Source organism: Lissotriton helveticus, chromosome 10, assembly GCF_964261635.1.
Source record: "Lissotriton helveticus chromosome 10, aLisHel1.1, whole genome shotgun sequence".
In the NCBI taxonomy this organism is placed as follows: Eukaryota; Metazoa; Chordata; class Amphibia; order Caudata; family Salamandridae; genus Lissotriton; species Lissotriton helveticus.
The window spans coordinates 389,398,001-389,415,812 of NC_136071.1; the positions used below are offsets into that span (position 1 = coordinate 389,398,001).

Consider the following 17,812-nt stretch of genomic DNA (forward strand, 5'->3'; position numbering starts at 1 on the left):
CCGCACTACCCAATTCCTTTCACTGGACCGTCCTCCATTCTTCCAATTAAGGGCCTGATTATGATGTTGGTGAGACTGCCACCGACAGGGCATTTGGTGGCGGTCCCACCGACATCCAGCCTAGAGGTCCGACTGCCTCATTAGGATGCAGTCAGTCGGAGGGACCGACAGATGCTTCCGACAGGCTCAAGGAGCCCATCGGGGTATCGGTCGGATCGAAATCCCTACATTGAAGGTGGTGCCTGGGAAAGCACCGCTGTAGGGATTACAATATTCCTTTCCCACGGCCTTTCCAGGGTTGTCCGACCGCCATGGAAAGGCTGTCCGAAAGGGACTTTGGGTGCCCCTAGCAGGGCTCCCATCCCCTGTTGGCCTCCGCTATGTGGCCCAGAGGGCATTTGCGGTGCTCTCACAAACATCCATGCACATTGTGCCAGGCACTTTTATGACCGCCTCCACAGCGGTCACATCATAATTGGGCTGTCGGGACCGCCGACACCTTGCTGGACGGTTCCGTGCCAGAAATGATGGCAGTCGGACACTTGTACAACTGCCATCGCAATGAGACCCTCAGGTGCATGTCCTAAAGTCTACTCTGCAGCTATACATATTTACTTACTCACCACCACATCCTTTAACACTTGCCCGTTGTATAGTGATGGTGAATAATCGGATCCCGAGGTTCCATGCTAAAGTAACCATGGAAAAAAATTGACATAAAAACAATAATCTATTTTCATTGTTGCTTTACATTTTGCATCATTGCAGTTCTTTAGTATCTTTCTCCATCCAAACCAGCATTTTGTCTATATGCCCGGTTTGCATTTTTCTTATACTGGTGCTTATGATGCATCCCCTCCTTTTTCTATGTCCAGCACTGTCCTTCTTTAACCACAATTTCTTCTCAGAGAGTTCCAAAGCAGTACAAGTTTTAATTTTTCCTGTCAAATTGAGTTTTTTCATTTGCACAAATAAATAAATAATTAAAAACTCAGAGACATTGATTAGTATTACTAACTCCTTTTGCCAAATGGGGTGTGTAACATGTTTCATAATCTGGATGCAGAGATAGGGAAGGCTTCCTTACGTATGTTTGCTGTTGATATCTTGGCGCTTTCTAAGGCATTCACTTCCACAGACATGATCATATTTGTAGCCAAAAATACAGCATGATCTGAAGTTGGTGAAGTGATGCAAGCTTGTAATGGAGCCATGGTAGGTCTTTGGGGGCAGGTGATATGTGGTAGAACCTCCGAACAGTTTTGATTAGCGATGGAGCAGACTCAAAGATGCTCATTATTGGAGACAGAAAATAGTCTGGGATCCTTAACAACATTCTATTTCCACCATTCAAATGGAAGGAGACAAGAGCTTATGGGGTGGTTCTGAAAACTGTTCCTAGGAGTTTTATGATCATGCACAGGAAAGTTGGTACCCACCATGCTGTCTGTGTTTTCTTCTGATGTGTGTTTTGAAGAATATATTTGTATTAATTAGGAAGATAAGCAGGCTTGTATTTATGCTAAATTAAGGAAGAGCACGTTAATTGAATGCTATTGATCTGCAACTGACCTGTTTGGTTGGGTTGATAATAGGATAAATATGACCTTGCCTTTAGATTTGCAATCCTGCATTTAGCCTCAGATAAATCTAAATTTGGATAACTGACAGGCTATTTCTGTGGCAATTGTTTATTATCTTTCCCTGCTTAGACTCTCATGTACACTTGGATACTGTAAGCATAATGGTGAATCTTGATCCATTGATGGAATCAAAGAGATTCTGAGGGCCTCCGTATACAGATTGAATATAACTGATGAACGGATAGAGCCTATATTTATGCTAAGAATAAATGGTTTGAGGATTCCTTGAAACTTCAAACCATTTTAGGTTTTCAGAACGTTTCACACAAAAAGGAGAAACACTATACTGTGAACTAGTGTGGCAAATACATTAAGGTTATGAAGTCAGAAATGATATTCAGCATTACCATAGGTTGAAATCAATGTATGCCTCTAAAAAGCAGCATTTTTCTAGATAAAGCACATTACAACTAGGCAAAATGACATTATTTAGAAGGATCAATACAAAACAGATACCCCAGCAATCCAAAGACGTAGAATCACCAAAATTCCAGGGGTACCGAAAGTGACGTCATACACCAGTTGACCTTTATGATATCACAGGAAGTGATACATATGACATATGACCTTGGATTCCATAGGCCTTTATGTCACATGTACTTAACCCCAGAGGACATCATAATAATTGACATTGCTGAAGTTCCATAATAACAGCATAATTAATAAAATAGCACAACAAAGACAAATGTCTACGTTAGATACCACCACTTTTTGTGGCTGACATTATCTTTGAAAGTGGTGGGGAGTAATACTTGCTCTGAAATATTGCACACTAGTGAAGCAAATGAGACAGCTGTCTACTAGTATGCCCTCATATGTCAAAAAAATACCCCCATTTTGCTAGGGTACAAATTTTATAATGGGTGACTCCGATGCCAAAAGTTACTTACCTTTGGTAACACATTATCTGGTAGAGACAGAATCTAGCCGCATATTCCTTACCTTTGAATTTCCCAGACATCAGACTGGATTTGGAAGATTTTTGTGCAAGCATTGTCCCTGCCCACCAGTATGTGGCGCTGATCAGCTCTACATGGCGTCAGCATGCCGTCCGTGCTGGAAGTGACGTCTGCGTCACCTATGTAGATGACACCTCGGCACGCTAACCTCAGCTACTTTTCATGACTTTCCATGCCCGAAGCGAGGAGCCATGAAGTGCACCAACACTGGTGTGTCCAATCTAGGGCCCTGAAAGGGATCATCCCTAATTCTAGAATCTTGTCCGCAGAGAGGGGAGCATAGGTGGGTTGGTAAGGAATCTGCGGCTAGATCTGGTCTCTACCAGATAATGCGTTACCAAAGGTAGGTAACTTGTTCATCTGATAAGAGACATTTAGCCACATATTTCTTACCTTTGAAAAGATACCCAGGTGGTGGGCTGAAGACACATTTAAAACTAGAACGCCCTGCAGGACTGCACCGGTGAAATGCCCATCCTTGTGGACCTGACTGTCCAGGCAATAATGTTTGGTAAACGTGTGCAGCGATGCCCACGTTCCAGCCTGGCAGATGTCCAAGTCTGGGATTCCAGGCACTGCTGGAATGAGCCCTTCAGCCCTCAGGAGGCGGCATTCTGGCCATTACATAACAGATTTTAATACAGAGAATGACCCAATGGTTCATTTTTATATCGCCGACCTTTCTTTGCTCCAACATACCCCACGAACAGTTGGTCGTTCACCCGGAACTCTCGTGCGCAGTCAAGCTAAAAAGACACTGCTCTATTTGGGTCCAGATCTCTCCTTTTTTTTAGGTATGCAGAGGAGTGTAGAAAGTGGGCAAGGTGACGGATTGGATCACTGGGAATGCTGTTACCACTTTTGATAGGAAAGAGGGCCTGGTGCTAAGCACCAGTTTGTCCGGAAAGACAGAGTATGGAGGCTTGGATAACAGAGCCTGCAGCTCACTCACCCTCCGGGCAGATGTTATTGCCATGAGAAAGTCTGTTTTGGGATAAGCAGCTTGAGGGGACAGCTATGTAAAGACTCGAAGGGAGCACACATCAGGAATGTGAGAACCAAATTAAGGTTCCACTAAGGGATAATGAAAGGGGGAGGTGGAAGCATAGGTACAAGACCTTTCAGAAATCTATTTACTATGGGGGATTTAAGAAAAGATGGTTGCTCTGTCAGCCGTAAGAAGGCAGACACGGCAGAAAGATACCCTTTCAGAGTACTCAGAGTAGAGAAATTGCTTGGCAAGGGTCAAAATAAAAAGTAAAATATCCGAAAAGGAAGCAAAAAAGAGGGTTAAGAGACTTTTCTGTACAATATAATTTAAAACATTACAACCAGCAGACACACACTGTCTTGCTGAAGGACACCGGGCTGCCAGAATAACATTGCAGACATCGGTAGGAAGGTCAAAAGGTGTCAACTTTTGCTACTCAATCTCCACGCAGGAAGCCATTCAGTTGAGAGGCTCGGGTGGGGAACCCTCCCCTACTGTTGCGACATAAGATCCGAAGGGGCAGCCTGATTGGAGGATTGATGATCATGCTGAGAAGCTCACGATACCAGACTCTACGTGCCCAGACCGAAGCCACAAAGATCACATGGGCCTGGTCATTCCAGATCTTCTTGAGAACTCAGGGCAGAAGTGTGTATGGGCGGAAAGGCGTATAGGAGGTCTGAGCTCCACTCAAGACAAAAAGCATCTCCAAGAGAGAGCCGCCTTGGAACCTCCAGCGTGCTAAGCTGCTGACATTACACCTTATCGGCGGAGGCGAAATTATCTAACCAAGGCTCTCCACCCTTCAGAAAAAAACCTTATGCCACCTCCGGATGGTGATGCTATTTGTTATCCGCTAGGCATTGATGGATGAGTTTGTCCGCTCTGGTGTCCAGGAAAACTGCCAGATGTTGAACCACCAGGCCTATGCCCTGCTGTTCCAGACATTTCCATAGATGCAGGGCCTCTTGGCAAAGAGTCCACAACCCCACCCGCCTTGTTTGTTGCAGTACCACATGGTGTGGTGTCGTCTGTGAATTCTTGTACGAGCCATACCTTCATAGAGGGTAGAAAGGCTTTCAGCTTCCAGTTGTATCGTTGGAGCTCCAGCATGTTTACGTGGAGTCCGGATTCCGCCGAAGACCAGAGTCCTCTGATTATCACCTCTCGCAGGTGGCCACCCTATCCCAGAAGTGACAGGAGGGGTCTGCCTGTGACCACAGTTCATCAGCCACCTTTGCAGGTCCTTTGTAATCCCCTCCATAAGATCCTGACCATGTTGGAAAGATTCCGCTGATGCTGCGCCAACTGGAACTTTAGGTCTCACTGAAGAGCCCACATATGCCATCTGGCATATGTCTCTAGCAGGATGATGGAGGCCATGAGGCCCAGAAGCCTCACTGTCATTCTCACCGAAATCTAGGACAGAGGCTGAAACATCATCATCATAGCCTGAATATTCTGGACTCGCTACTCAAAGAATAAGCCCGAAACGGCACTGTGTCCAGAACAGCTCTGATGAAAGGGAGCCTCTGAGTAGTCAGATGTGACTTTGACATGTTGATAGTGTACCCCAGCTAATGCAGGAGGTTCGCCATAGTCTGGAGGTGGGAGACAACAGACTAGAGCAGGCCTGCCTTCAGTAGCCAGTTGTCAAGACAGGGGAAGACTGGCACCCCTGATCTGCGCAGATGAGCTAAAACCACCAACATCATCTTGGTGAATACCAAAGGGGTCCTGGTAAGGCCAAAGGGGAGCACCATGATTTAAAAGTGCTCATGGCCTACCGTTCAAATATAAAGTTTATTTAGACCATTTAGTCTTTAAACAACAGCTCATACAATAACTTTTAAAAGAGTTTACACATTAAAAAGTCTTATTCACAACCAAATAAACATCATATGATCCTTAAAACTTCATTCCAAAAAATGTAAAACAGTAATATTTCATTTTAGATTGAGGTACGCTTTTTTACACGTAAGCCTCTAATGAATTAGGGAACTTATACACAAGTTTTCCATATCTGCAAGAAGCTCCCATGCTTGCAGGCGCGCCTTTACATCATAATTTAAAAAAATCGGACGAAGAAATAAGTTACGTAAATTTAAAATTTTTCAACAATCCAATAAAATGTGTAAAATGTTACATTTCATCCCCAACTCACACATGCATTTTGCCATCGGGTTTCATTAGGCCTGATTTTATTGCCCTATTTGTTACAGCAGGGTTTATTCCAATTCTTAACTTTAAAACTTCCATTCTTAACCATCGATTTGGTAATATATCAAGGTAGGGATAACTTATATCTTTCTCCCAGCTTTTGCTCATAAATTTTACAGAATCTTTCTTACTCAAATACTCTCGGTCTATTACTCTTGACAGTTCTTTTCCCTGCCTTTTGAGTACGCTCTTTATTACAATGGTTTGTAATGTCTTCTGATCAATTTTCACCTTCAGGTGGTCACAGATGGTCTGAAGTTTGCCTCTTGTGGCTTTAGCCCATTTTAGCTCACTAACTTGGATCTCTTTCATACACCATTGAGATACCTTTGATACCTCCTTACGACCCAAGCGATCCCAAAATCTTAGTAGACTTTGTTGCACCTGTATATTCCACGCTATCAGCCCTGATTCCAGTCTAGTAGCTTGGATCATTGCCGAGCTAGGCAGGGACAATAAAGATTTTAGGCATTTCCCTTCCTCTTTATCCCAAGAGCTTTTACCATCAATACAGAAGATTTCTGAACCATATTGGAAATGAGGGGGATCATAGGCCATCAGTAAGGGTTTGTTGGACATATCACCATAACTATGATTGAATCTTTTCAGTTTGCATACTGCCAGCTGTGCTTTTATTTTCTGTGCCTCAAGGTGCACATCCCACTTCATAGAATTTGTAAACCATATCCCAAGGTATTAATATTAATTTACAATATCTAGTTTAGCTTGGCCCAGGTACCAATTGCACTTGCTATTCCTCTTCCTGAAGCAAAACATTTTTGTTTTGGCCATGTTTACTGTTAGTCTTTTGGCCGTACAGTATGCACTGAAAATATTTAGCTTTCTTTGTAGACCCACCTCAGCTTGGTCCAATATTACCAGATCGTCGGCATACAGCAAACAGGACAGATGCCTTCCGTTTATTTTTGGGCTTGCGCCTCTAGCAGAGCTCAGAGTACTGGGTAAGTCTGCTAGGAATATGGCGATGAGGAGCGAGGCCAAAACACAACCTTGCCTGAGACCATTATTTATTGCTATTTCTGGTGTTAGGCCGCCAGATGTATCTTTAATTACTTGTGCCCAATTATGACTTTGTAGCACCTGGATCACCATCAAGAGATCAGGTGGAACCTCATAGTTTCTCATGGTCTCCCACAAACACTCCCTATCCACCAAGTCAATCGCTGCGCGAAAGTCCACGAAACAGCAATACAACTTGCCCTGCAGCTCCATGGACTTCCGCACCACAGCCCACAAGGCAAAACAGTGGCCAATAGTAGAGTGACCTTCCTTAAAGCCTTCCTGTTCTATTGGGACTATCGACCGCCGCTCCACCCACTCCTTCAATCTACCAAGGATTATTTTTGAAAATACTTTTTCTCCAATGTCCAATAAGTTAATTAACCTGTAACTCATTGGGTCCTTCCTATCACCCTTTTTGTGTAGTGGTCTAATTATTGACCCTCTCCAGTTTTTAGGGATAGAACCTGAGTCTAAAATGGCCATAAACCAATGGGATAGGAATACTGTCCACCAATCTATTTGAGTTTTAATTATTATAGCTGGGAGATTATCAGGTCCAGTTGCACGAGATAAATTCAGCTTCTGGATTGTTTCTTTCACATTCTCTATATTAAAGGCTGATTTTAGCTCATCAACGAATACTGTCCAAATAGGATTTTCCTTATTTGTTTCCAAATTCCTATCTGCTTTGTATAAATTTCTAAGTAATTTACCCATGCTGCCTCTTCCACCACGCAGCTCATATTTCCCGGAGTCCTTCCTGCGGCGTCCTGTATCAACCTCCAGAAACCTTTTATATTTTTCATTTCTATTGTTTTCATGGCCTACCGTAAACCACATGTACTGCTGTTGGGCCAGCAGGACAGGAATATTAAAATAGGCATTCTGCAAGTCCAATGTGACCATTCAGTCTCATGGGTCCAGGGCAGACAGAACCTAACCTGTGCCAATGGGAGCATCTTAAACTTCTCTTTCTTGAGAACGAGGTTGAAGAGTCTAAGATCTAAAATAGGGCAAAGCCCTTTGTTTTTTTGGGGAATCAGAAAGTAACGAGAATAGCAACCACTGCCTTCTTCTGACATCAGAACCCTCTATGACTCCCTTGGCCAAGAGAGCTGTGACTACCTCATGGAGCAATGACAAGTGATCCTCCGTCAGCCAGTCATTAAATGGAGGCAAAGGGGGAGGGAGGATTCAAAGGGAAGGGAGTATCCCCACCAAAACATCTGTAAGAACCCCCTGTCTGATGTTATGGACTGACAGTGGTGGAGATGATGACTGATTCTGCCACCAACTGGAAGCCCATGTTCTTGTAGGGCAAGATTAGGAGGGCATAGAAGTTGCGGCAGCGGGGGGTTAGTGGTTGTGACCAACCTTGGGCTACTTGACCCACAGAGTTGGTATGAACCGCATCCTCGCCCTTGCACAGTCTGGAAAGCTTGCGTGGGGCGGTGGCAGGAGTATGGCAGATGTGGTTAAAAAAGCCCCTTCTGTAGCCAAGAAAGGTACATTAAGCAAACGGAGGTTAATGCAGGGCAACTGCGGCGCCCAAGAATTTGGCCATAGCCCACGAGTCCTTAAAGCGGTCCAGCGCAGTGTCTGCTTTGTATCCACAGAGATGACTGCTGTGAGAAGTTGGCCTGGTATATGATGCTCACTAGTTCTAGTGATCACCTTGTACCATGCCAAGCAACCCTTATGGTGCAGGTTGTAAAGTCAACCTTATAGACAAGCTATCCTAGGGGTAGCATGGACTAAGCAGTCTTAGGCTAAACTCTGTAAAGGCATGTGAAGCAAGCTGTTTTACCATACACAATCCCCTTGAATACCAAATGAAAGGACACCACACAGATATATATTGAAAATATATATAGATTTATTTCTACAAATATCCCTGATACTCTTTATGAGCACAGAAGCAAATGCGTTAAAACAAAACACAGTTTAAATACACAAAAGTTGCACAATTATGGATGAGCCCTAGGGGCCACCTAAACCATATACTAAAATAGTGGTATAAGAACCACTATGGGGAAAGTGAAGAGGCCTAGGGCCTGGGGAATCGCTGGAGCTGTTCGGGACTAGCAGTGAAGAAGTCGGGAAAGGTCCGCGGGACTCGGGTGCAGTGCGGAAAGTGCACGCTTTACCAATGCAATGTCAATGGTGCGTAAAAGTTACAAAGTTAGTTATTAAGGAACCTTCCGAGTGACCTAGGAGGATGAAACTTTAGACACAGACACTAGAGGTGTATACCAGTGTGGGAACACCGGCGTTGCTGAGTTACCTCACCCACAGGAAGCGGGTGCACAGGGTCGAAGTAGTGTCGGGTTTCGTCACGCAGGTCGATGGTGCTTGGAGCTGAAGATGCTGCAGGCGGCTCGATGTGAAGAGTTCCGGTGGATCCAAGGGTGGATCTGAAGAGGTGAAGACCTGAAAGCAGAGGGGACAATGTTCAAAGTCACTAGCCAGTGACTACCGTGGAACAAGGAAGGAACCAGGCGATGTCGGGTGCAAACAGGTGATGTCGTGAAGATTGTCTCTGCAGCCACGTGGACACGAAGAGGTCAAGGACGTCCAGGAGTCGGTCACGAGCTGTCCCACGTAGGCTCTCGCTGATGGCGGTGTCGGCAACTTGATTGGAGCAAACAGGCCTTGGCTAAAGCAAGCCACGCAGGAAGTGATTCAAGCTTCTCACTCGGACCAGCAAGGTCAGAGCGGGTGCTCCTTTTCAGGGGAGCAAGGGCCGATCTGGAGCAACTAGATCAGCGGTGTAGTTCGTCGTTTTCGTCGCCAAGATGGCCGCTAGCCACGTGGCAAGTGGCCGGGATGGCGCATCGAGTGGCACGGTGCAAAAGGGCCCCACGCAGATCGTGGAGATGCTGGGGGGCTGATCTTCGGTGCAAGGGCTGCTCGAGGTTGGGGCTTCTCAAACCCCAAAGCACAGCGTCGAGGGTGCCTCAGGTGCTGCGCAGTCAGCTTCTCGGGGGTCTTTCAAGAGGTCCGGTCCCACGTCTCTCGGTGCCTCCACGGGTCCCTTCTTTGCAGGGACTGTGGATCGGGCTGTGAGAAGTCTGGGAGTCTGGGTCTTGTCAGGCTCTGGGCTCGGGCTCCGGCGGGAGGCGGCGGCAAAGCAGACGTCGAGTTGCTGGTTGGTGCCTGTGTTCACAGGGTGGTCACTCCTTGGCCACAAGGGAGATTCTCTTCCGTCTTCTGTGCAGCAGAATGTCGAAGTCCAGTCTTCTTCTGTATTTCAAGTTGATTCAGGATGATCTGAAGTCTCAGGACACAGCTCCCACTCTTATTCGAATCTGGGGGGCCGGATCACCTACTAGGTCCCTCCTCTGGGTGGAACCAGGAAGGGGGGTGGTTACACCCCCTTTCCTTTGTCCAGTTTCGCGCCAGGACTAGGGCTGGAAAGCCCCAGCACCAGTTTGAACTGGCCTATGCACAGGGACACCTTGTGTGCCCCAGGCATGTCTGATTCTATTCAGCCCTGTCCTACCCAATACACAAAATCCTGTCTGGAGTGGTGCTAGCACCTCCCCAGGCAGGAAACCCTTTGTCCAAGCTGCCCTCGCTGGAAGGACTCCCAGCAGCAGGAGGTCAGACTTGTGTCTGTGGTGGCAGCATCCATTTTGTGATGCTGAGGCTCTGTTTAACTTTAACCGGGGTTCAGGCTAGGTACATGTCGTGTCCCTCTAGAAGGGTGGAATGCTACCCCCGTCGCCAGAACTGGCGAGGGGGTAGTATTCCAATTTGTATGACACCTTACTCGACATGTTTTGATAAAGCCAAACCCAAGATAGCATTTAACCGCGAGGTTCATAATGCACTTAAGAGTATATGGTTTGGCAATATCATGAAACAGCTAAAGGACATGGTTCCGAAAGCTGCAGACAGGCTCAGCTCATGCCAGAGCACCATCTCACATATTTCCAAGCACTCTGCCTCCAGGATTGATGAGGCCTTCCATAGGAGTAAATGATAGGAACATATGTGTCCATTTTAGGTTAGGTATAGGCATACTACACCTAAGTAAGGGGTGGTTACACCGACTTACCCCAGCTGAGTGATCAGCCAGTTGTGTCAAATATGGAGGCCAGGCCAGGGGTGGCATAATACATGCTGCAGCCCCTGGTAGGCCTTGGAAGCACCTATGCCCTGGGTACCTGGGTACACTGTTACAGGGGCCAATAAGGTGAACCAGTGCCAATGTCGTTATGCACCTAAAGTACATGGGTAACAATTTAGAGAGAGAACAGCAGGCTGTGGGTCTGATTAGCAGGCCCACAGCCACTTTAAGTCATAAACCAGTGAAGCAAAAAGCAAAAATTTGGGGTGACCATAGGATAGCAGACCCTACTCTCCTACAACTGCCATCAATGGGCATGTCCCTGAGGGAAGTTTGGACATCTGTTCTCAGGCAGGAGTGGTGTCTAAGCGCCACTGTTATCCAAACTGCTCTGCTTTGCAAGTCGGTCATATCCTAACCACACCTTATGGTGAACTATGCTGCATCTCTCCCGTCCTTGACCGTTTGGGACAGCATGGCCCGGGGATCCACCGGGACCTGTAGCAGCATTTGTGCAACAGTGTCCTACACAGTGGGAGTAGCAGCCCAATAAGCATGTGTTGTTCATTGACCACAACACAAGGCTGGTGGAAGAAAACATCTTCTTCCCCAGGCTGTCCAGCCTCTTGGATTCCCTGCCCGGGGGCAACTGGGAATGCGCCATGGTATGTAGAGGCTTGACATCCAAGCTCTCAGGGGTGTGATGTTGATTGAGGAAGTTCGGGTCTCCAGGTGCTAGGGGTAGCAGCAGGCAATTTTCCTGTTCACAGGAGCCCCTGTGCTGGGTTTGACCCAGGTTTCCATTAGGACATCTGTAAGTGCTTCATTAAAAATGAGCAAGGGTTCTAAAGAAGCAGCTCCTGGCTGCAGCACTTCTGTCAAGATGTTCATCTTGACTGCCATTGAGGGCAACTTGAGATCCAGGACCTTAGCTGCCCTCCTCACCACCAAGGAATAAAAGATGCTCCCTCCTTCATACCCACGGTAAGGGGCCAAAGCATACCAGTGTACGGGGATGTGTTCAGATCCCTGTCATCCCCAGGTTCCTCACACCAGTCCATATCACCTTCTAAATGATATTCAAAACTGTCCAGTGACCGCTCCCACTCTTCTCCCATGCTTAACCATTCAGAAAATGGCTCAGGCTCCGACTTAGGGGTCCAGCCGTGCCGGCAACAGCATCGGTCGACGCGGCTCCGATTACGTATCGCTGGGTATCAGAATGGGACTGGTGCTGCCGGTAGTGTCCGGAGCATCGGCCAGGGAAGGTCGTGGTGGCACGACTGGCACCAGTCAGGATCCATGGCCAGATTAATCGGGGCCCGCCGATGCCGAGGCTGGAGCCGTAGGTGCAGAACCCCATGGAGCCCCCACCAACCCCACAGGCCCCGAAGGAGCACCGGAGGTGTCGGGCTGCTTAAATACTCTGCGCATGGCCTCGTAAAATTCTTTGATTTGAGAGGGGTCGCTCCTGGAAAAGGTGGGGTGCTCAGTCAATGATTCCGAAGAACCATGCTTCGAACGTTGATGCTCCTTCCTTGAGTCGGCCAACGGACGAGGGGAAGTCGAAGTACAGTTCATCTTCTTGTGTTTCTTGTGCTTCTTCCCTGAATGGCCCGATGGCAGGGAATGGAAAGAAGATGACTTGAGACTCCTAGAGCGGTCCAGCAATCTCCCGCTCAGTCAGGATCTTTGAGGAGTTGCGCAATGTGGTGTCGCCTGCCAGGCGGCCAGCAGCTTCAGGGACTGCTCCCTTAAAGCCTTCTGTGCCATGGCCCAGCAGTCCAAGCATGGCTTGGAGTCATGGCTGCGCTCAAGACACCACAGACACACGAGGTGTAGGTCTGTAACCGACATGGCATGATAACAGGCGCCACACAGTTTAAAACCTGTCTTTTTCTAAGACATCCCATGACACACCAGGAGAAAGTATTTCCTCAAAAGACACGTGACAAAATGTTGAAAAAAGTCTGTTAAAAACCGACAGAGGGGTAGCTTTTTTTCCAGATCAGCACTAACTGGCGCGGAAAGAAAAGAATTGACAATGCCGAGGTGGCGCTAATATAGGTGATGCAGAAGTCACTTCCAGAATGGATGACACCACACAGAGCTAATCGACGCCGCCTACCGGTGTGCAGGGGTATAGCTCGTAAAAAATCTTAGGAATCCAGTCTGACGGCAGGGGAATTCAAAGATAAGGAATCTACGACTAGATGTATCCTTGTGTCAAAAAGGGACGCCAACCTCTTCTGTAGTGAGAGCTACTTCTGATCAGTGAACATAATCGTGAGCTACTGAAGGCTAAGCAGCTCGCACATTGTTACCAGATGCCCCCACACCCAGCTTAATTAACTTTAAGCCTAATGTCCATACAGCATGATGCTTTGAAGAAAACACATGAGTTACTAGACAGGACTTCAATGTGTGCCAGAGAGAGCGTGGTCTTTGGGAATGTTGGAACATGTGTGCGTATGAATGGGAAATATGTGTACGGTTGACTGAGAGACTATGTCATATGTACTTATGACACAAGACATACCTTTTGCCATATGTGGCACTGTTACATGTACAACACAAATGGGAGAAATGTTCTGCAAAACTGTTCAGAGCTTGAAAGATTTTTGTGCACTTTAAACTTCTCCAACTTAAAATAATGGCTGTATTTTTTACTAATAAATATGGCACTGTATAGAGAAAATTAAACGGAAGAGTTTTTTATGTGAATTCCAAAAGCTCATCATTTAAATTTTCTCCCATTTCCAAGAGGCGCATTTACAAACACCAAGCATCTTGCTCCAAGTTGCCTGTAGACATGGTGCTATATTTATAACATAAAAATACATTTGTTTAAATGGGAAGAATTTTAACGGAATAAACATACTTAAAACATTAAGAGGTATTTGGCTTAAAGTGGAGAAAGACATTAATACTTAGGGTCTGATTTAGATCTTAACGGACAGGTTACTCCGTCACAACGGAGAAAGATATCCTGTCCACCAAAACATACATCCCATCACATCCTGTGGGATTTATATTTCGGCGGTCGGGATAGCTGTCACAGTTGTGACAGAGTAACTCATCCACCAAGACTAAATCAGGCCCTTAATGTTTCATAGAAAAGGTTTTCTTCACTTCAAATCTCTCCCATTTGAAAATACATTGAAATCTTTCAGTTATTTATATGGCATAGTGTCTACTGGCTACTGGGAGCAAAAGGGCTGCTGCTTATGAATGCAACACTTTGAAATGGGAGAAAATTTAAATGAAGAGTTAATCATTAGGGTAACTTTTCATTTAAATTTTCTCCCATTTAAAAGCATTCAGAAACATAATTTTGTTCTCCTGCTCCAATATGAGTTGCAAGGACTTTTATTTAAGAGTTAAATACTTCAGTCCTTCAGCTCTTCGCCTCTGTGACCTGAGTACTGCTCATTATCAGGCTTTGCTACTGCAACCTGATGATAATAATGAAAAGTAAACATAGCCTTCTCTTAATGTTAACAGAAAAATGTGACCTGTGCTTATTTAAAAATGACCTACTTTGAAGGTGTCTGGGAGCTACTGTTAGTTTACAATCTACTGGTTGGAGACACCTGCATGTCAGTCCACCAATTTGTCATAGCTATCCTTTTCCATATGCCACGGTTGTATAGATACCCAGTCAATACCTCTCCGGAGGTGGGTCTGCGGACTAACCTCAAACGAGGAAGTCCTGCTGGACCAAACGGGCAAAGTGCCCATCCCTACAGACCTACCTCACCCTTACCATCGTTTTAAAATGTATTTTATGTATTTTGGTTATAATGTAAACTGTTTTCAAAATATACATATTCTTTTTTTAAATCAATTTGTATTAGGAAAATTATTAAAAATTCTAATTGTTTTTATACAAAAATCCTCTCTAGTAAAGTGTTATTTTTAATTTGCTGGTCCTCATTGCATTGTTGAATTTTGTTTTGCCTGGGATTGTTATTTGTCATTATACATCCCTACAGACCTGACAGTCCAGACAGTAGTGTTTGGCAAGCAAGTGCAGGGAAAGCCACGTTGCTGCTTCGCATGTGTCCAGGACCGGAACTCCGCAAGCTAATGCAGTGGTGGCAGCTTTAGCTTTGGTGTAATTAGCATGCAACCACTCAAGGGATTGCTTCTTAGCCAGTGCATACTAGATTTTGATACAGAGAACGATCCATCGTGAGATAGTCGTCTTGTGTACGGCCCGACAGTTCTTCGCTCCAATGTACCCCTCGAAGAGTTGGGGGCCCACCTGGAACATTTGTGTGCAGTCAAAGTAGAACAACAGTGCTCTTTTTGAGTCCAGATGGTGAAGTCACTCCTCTTCCTAGGAGGGATGAGGTGGAGCAAAAAAAGTAGGTAGACTGATGATTTTGCCTAAGTCAAATGGAGTTATCACTTTCGGAATAAAGTAAGCTCTCGTACGAAGCACCATCTTGTCTGGGTAGATGTTAAGATAAGGAGGCTTGGATGATAAGGCCTGAAGCTCACTGGCCTTCCAGGGAGATGTGATTGCTACGAGAAAGGCTGTATTGATGGTAAAGTGGACAATTGTGCAGATGCTCAAAGGGAGAGCACATAAGGATAGTGAGGACGCGATTGAGATCTCACTGAGGCATAACAAAGGTATTGGGAGGGAACATATGTTTCAAACCTTTCAAAAACCTATGTACAAGCTGATAGGAAAAGGGATGTTTGGTCAGGAATTGCAGAGAGATATCCTTTAACAGTGACCAGAGCAGAGTGCCCTGCTGGGCAAGGGAAAGAACACACAGGTGCACCTGCGAAAGGGGGACAGAAAGGGGATCAATGCGTAGTTCTGAACACCATGCCGCAAATTTAGCCCAATGGCAGACATAAACCATCTTGGTAGAGGACGCCTGGCGGCCAAGATAACATTACAGACTTCGGGTGGAAGATCGAAGGCTATTAACTGTTGCTGCTCAATCTCCATTCAAGAAGGAGGAGCGTTGGCTGGTTTGGGTGGCGAACCTTCCCCTGCTGCTGTGACAGAAGATCCTCCCAAAGGGTCAGCCTAGCCAGAGGACCGATGGCCATGCTCAACAGCTTGAGATACCAGACTCTCTGTTCCCAGTCCAGAGCCACAAGGATGACTCCGGCCCAGTTGTATCTGATGATCTTGAGAAGTCTGGGCCAGAGTAGTATGGGTGGAAAGGTATACAGGAGGCCTGAGCTTCACTTGAGATGAAAAGTGTCTCTGAGCGAGAGTCGACTTAGAAACTACAGCACACAGAACTGCTGACATTGAGTGTTCTCTGTGTTGGCAAACAGATCTAACCAAGGTTCTCCCCATTGCTGAAAGAGACCTTGCACCATCTCCGGATAGAGATGCCATTTGTAATCTGCTAGGCACCTTCAGCTTAGTTCGTCCGCTCTGGAGTTCAGAGAACACGCCAGATGTTGAACCACAAGGGATATGCCCTACTGTTCCATCCATGTCCCACCCTGCTTGTTGCAGTACCACAAGGCAGTGGTGTTGCTTGTGAACACTTGCCTCAGTCTTCCCTGGATGGAGGGTAGAAAGGAGTTCAATGCTGATAGGATCACTCAAAGGTCCAACAGGCTAATGTAGAGTCTGGATTCGGCCAGAGACCAGAGGACTATGTTCACTAGCTCTCCCAGCTGACTGCTCCATCCCAGGAGTGACGCATCTGTCATTACCATCAGATCCGGATGGGGAGGGAAGAGGGGTATGCCAACACTGCAGGTCTTTCACAGTTCCCTCTGAGATCTGGACTATGGTGGAGTGATTTCCCTGATGTTGCACCCACTGGAACTTCAGGTTCCACTGCAGAGCCTGCATATGCCAACGAGCATGTGTCACAAGCAGGATGCAGGAGGCCATGAGGCCCAGCAGCCTCATAATCGGTCTCACTAAAATCCAGGATAGAGGCTGAAACATCGGTAACGTAGCCCGAATATCCTGAACTCGCCATTTGTGAGGATAGGCCCAAAACTGCACCATGTCCAGATCAGATCTGATGAAAGGGAGTGTCTGAGAGGAGGCCAGCCAGGATTTACTTCGACACGTTGATAGAGAACCTCAACGAATGCAGGAGGACCACTGTAGTCTGGAGGTGGGAGGCAACGGCCTGGGGTGAGCCTACCTTCAGCAGCCAGTTGTCAAAATAGGGGAAGACTGGTACCCCTGATCTCTGCAGATGAGTTGCAACCACTGCCATCGTCTTGGTGAACAACCGAGAGGCACTGGTGAGACCAAAAGGGAGCACAGCAAACTGAAAATGCTAGTAGCCTACCATGATATAGAGTCTGTGGGCAGGCAGAATGGAAATGTGAAAACGGGTGTCCTGCAAGTCCAATGCCATCATCCAGTTTCCAGGTTCCAGGGCAGACAGAGTGAGCATCTTGAGTTTCTCCTTCTTTTTGAAGAAATTGAGAGAGCGCAGGTCGAGGATAAGATGAAGGCCTCTGTCCTTTACCACAAATTAGCAGGAATATCAACCTACTTCTGGTGCTGGCACGCTCTCTATGGTTCCTTTGGGCAAAAGAGCCGTCACTTCCTGGCAGGCAAGAGATAGGTGCTCCTCCGTCAGCCTGCTCTATGTGGGTGGCATGGATCGAAAAGTAGTATCAAAGAGGAAGGAGTAACCCCTTTTGACAATCTGAAAAACCCTCATGTTTGATTTTATGGAAGTTATGCAGGGTAGGTGATGTCGAATCCTGCCACCGACTGGGTGCCCATGATGACACGTGGGCAAACTAGAAGGATTTAAAGGCTGCAGGGGGACTGGTGGACTGACCTGACCACTGGCCACCCGACCCATGGGCCAGTAGGAACCGCTGCCATGCAGAGATTGGGAAGGTTGCACACCACGGTGATTGGGTTGGTGAAAATGGGGTTGCCCAC

General features: G+C 46.5%; 1 protein-coding gene across 1 annotated transcript in view; it reads right to left on the reverse strand.

Annotated features, from left to right (window-relative positions):
- AGAP3 (ArfGAP with GTPase domain, ankyrin repeat and PH domain 3) overlaps positions 1-17,812 on the reverse strand; it is a 2,202,224-nt gene that overhangs the window by 132,545 nt on the left and 2,051,867 nt on the right. Inside the window, exon 16 of the mRNA XM_078662817.1 lies at positions 16,661-16,675. Within this exon, the coding sequence (XP_078518943.1) occupies positions 16,661-16,675 (15 nt within the window). The remainder of the gene's footprint in view (positions 1-16,660; positions 16,676-17,812) is intronic.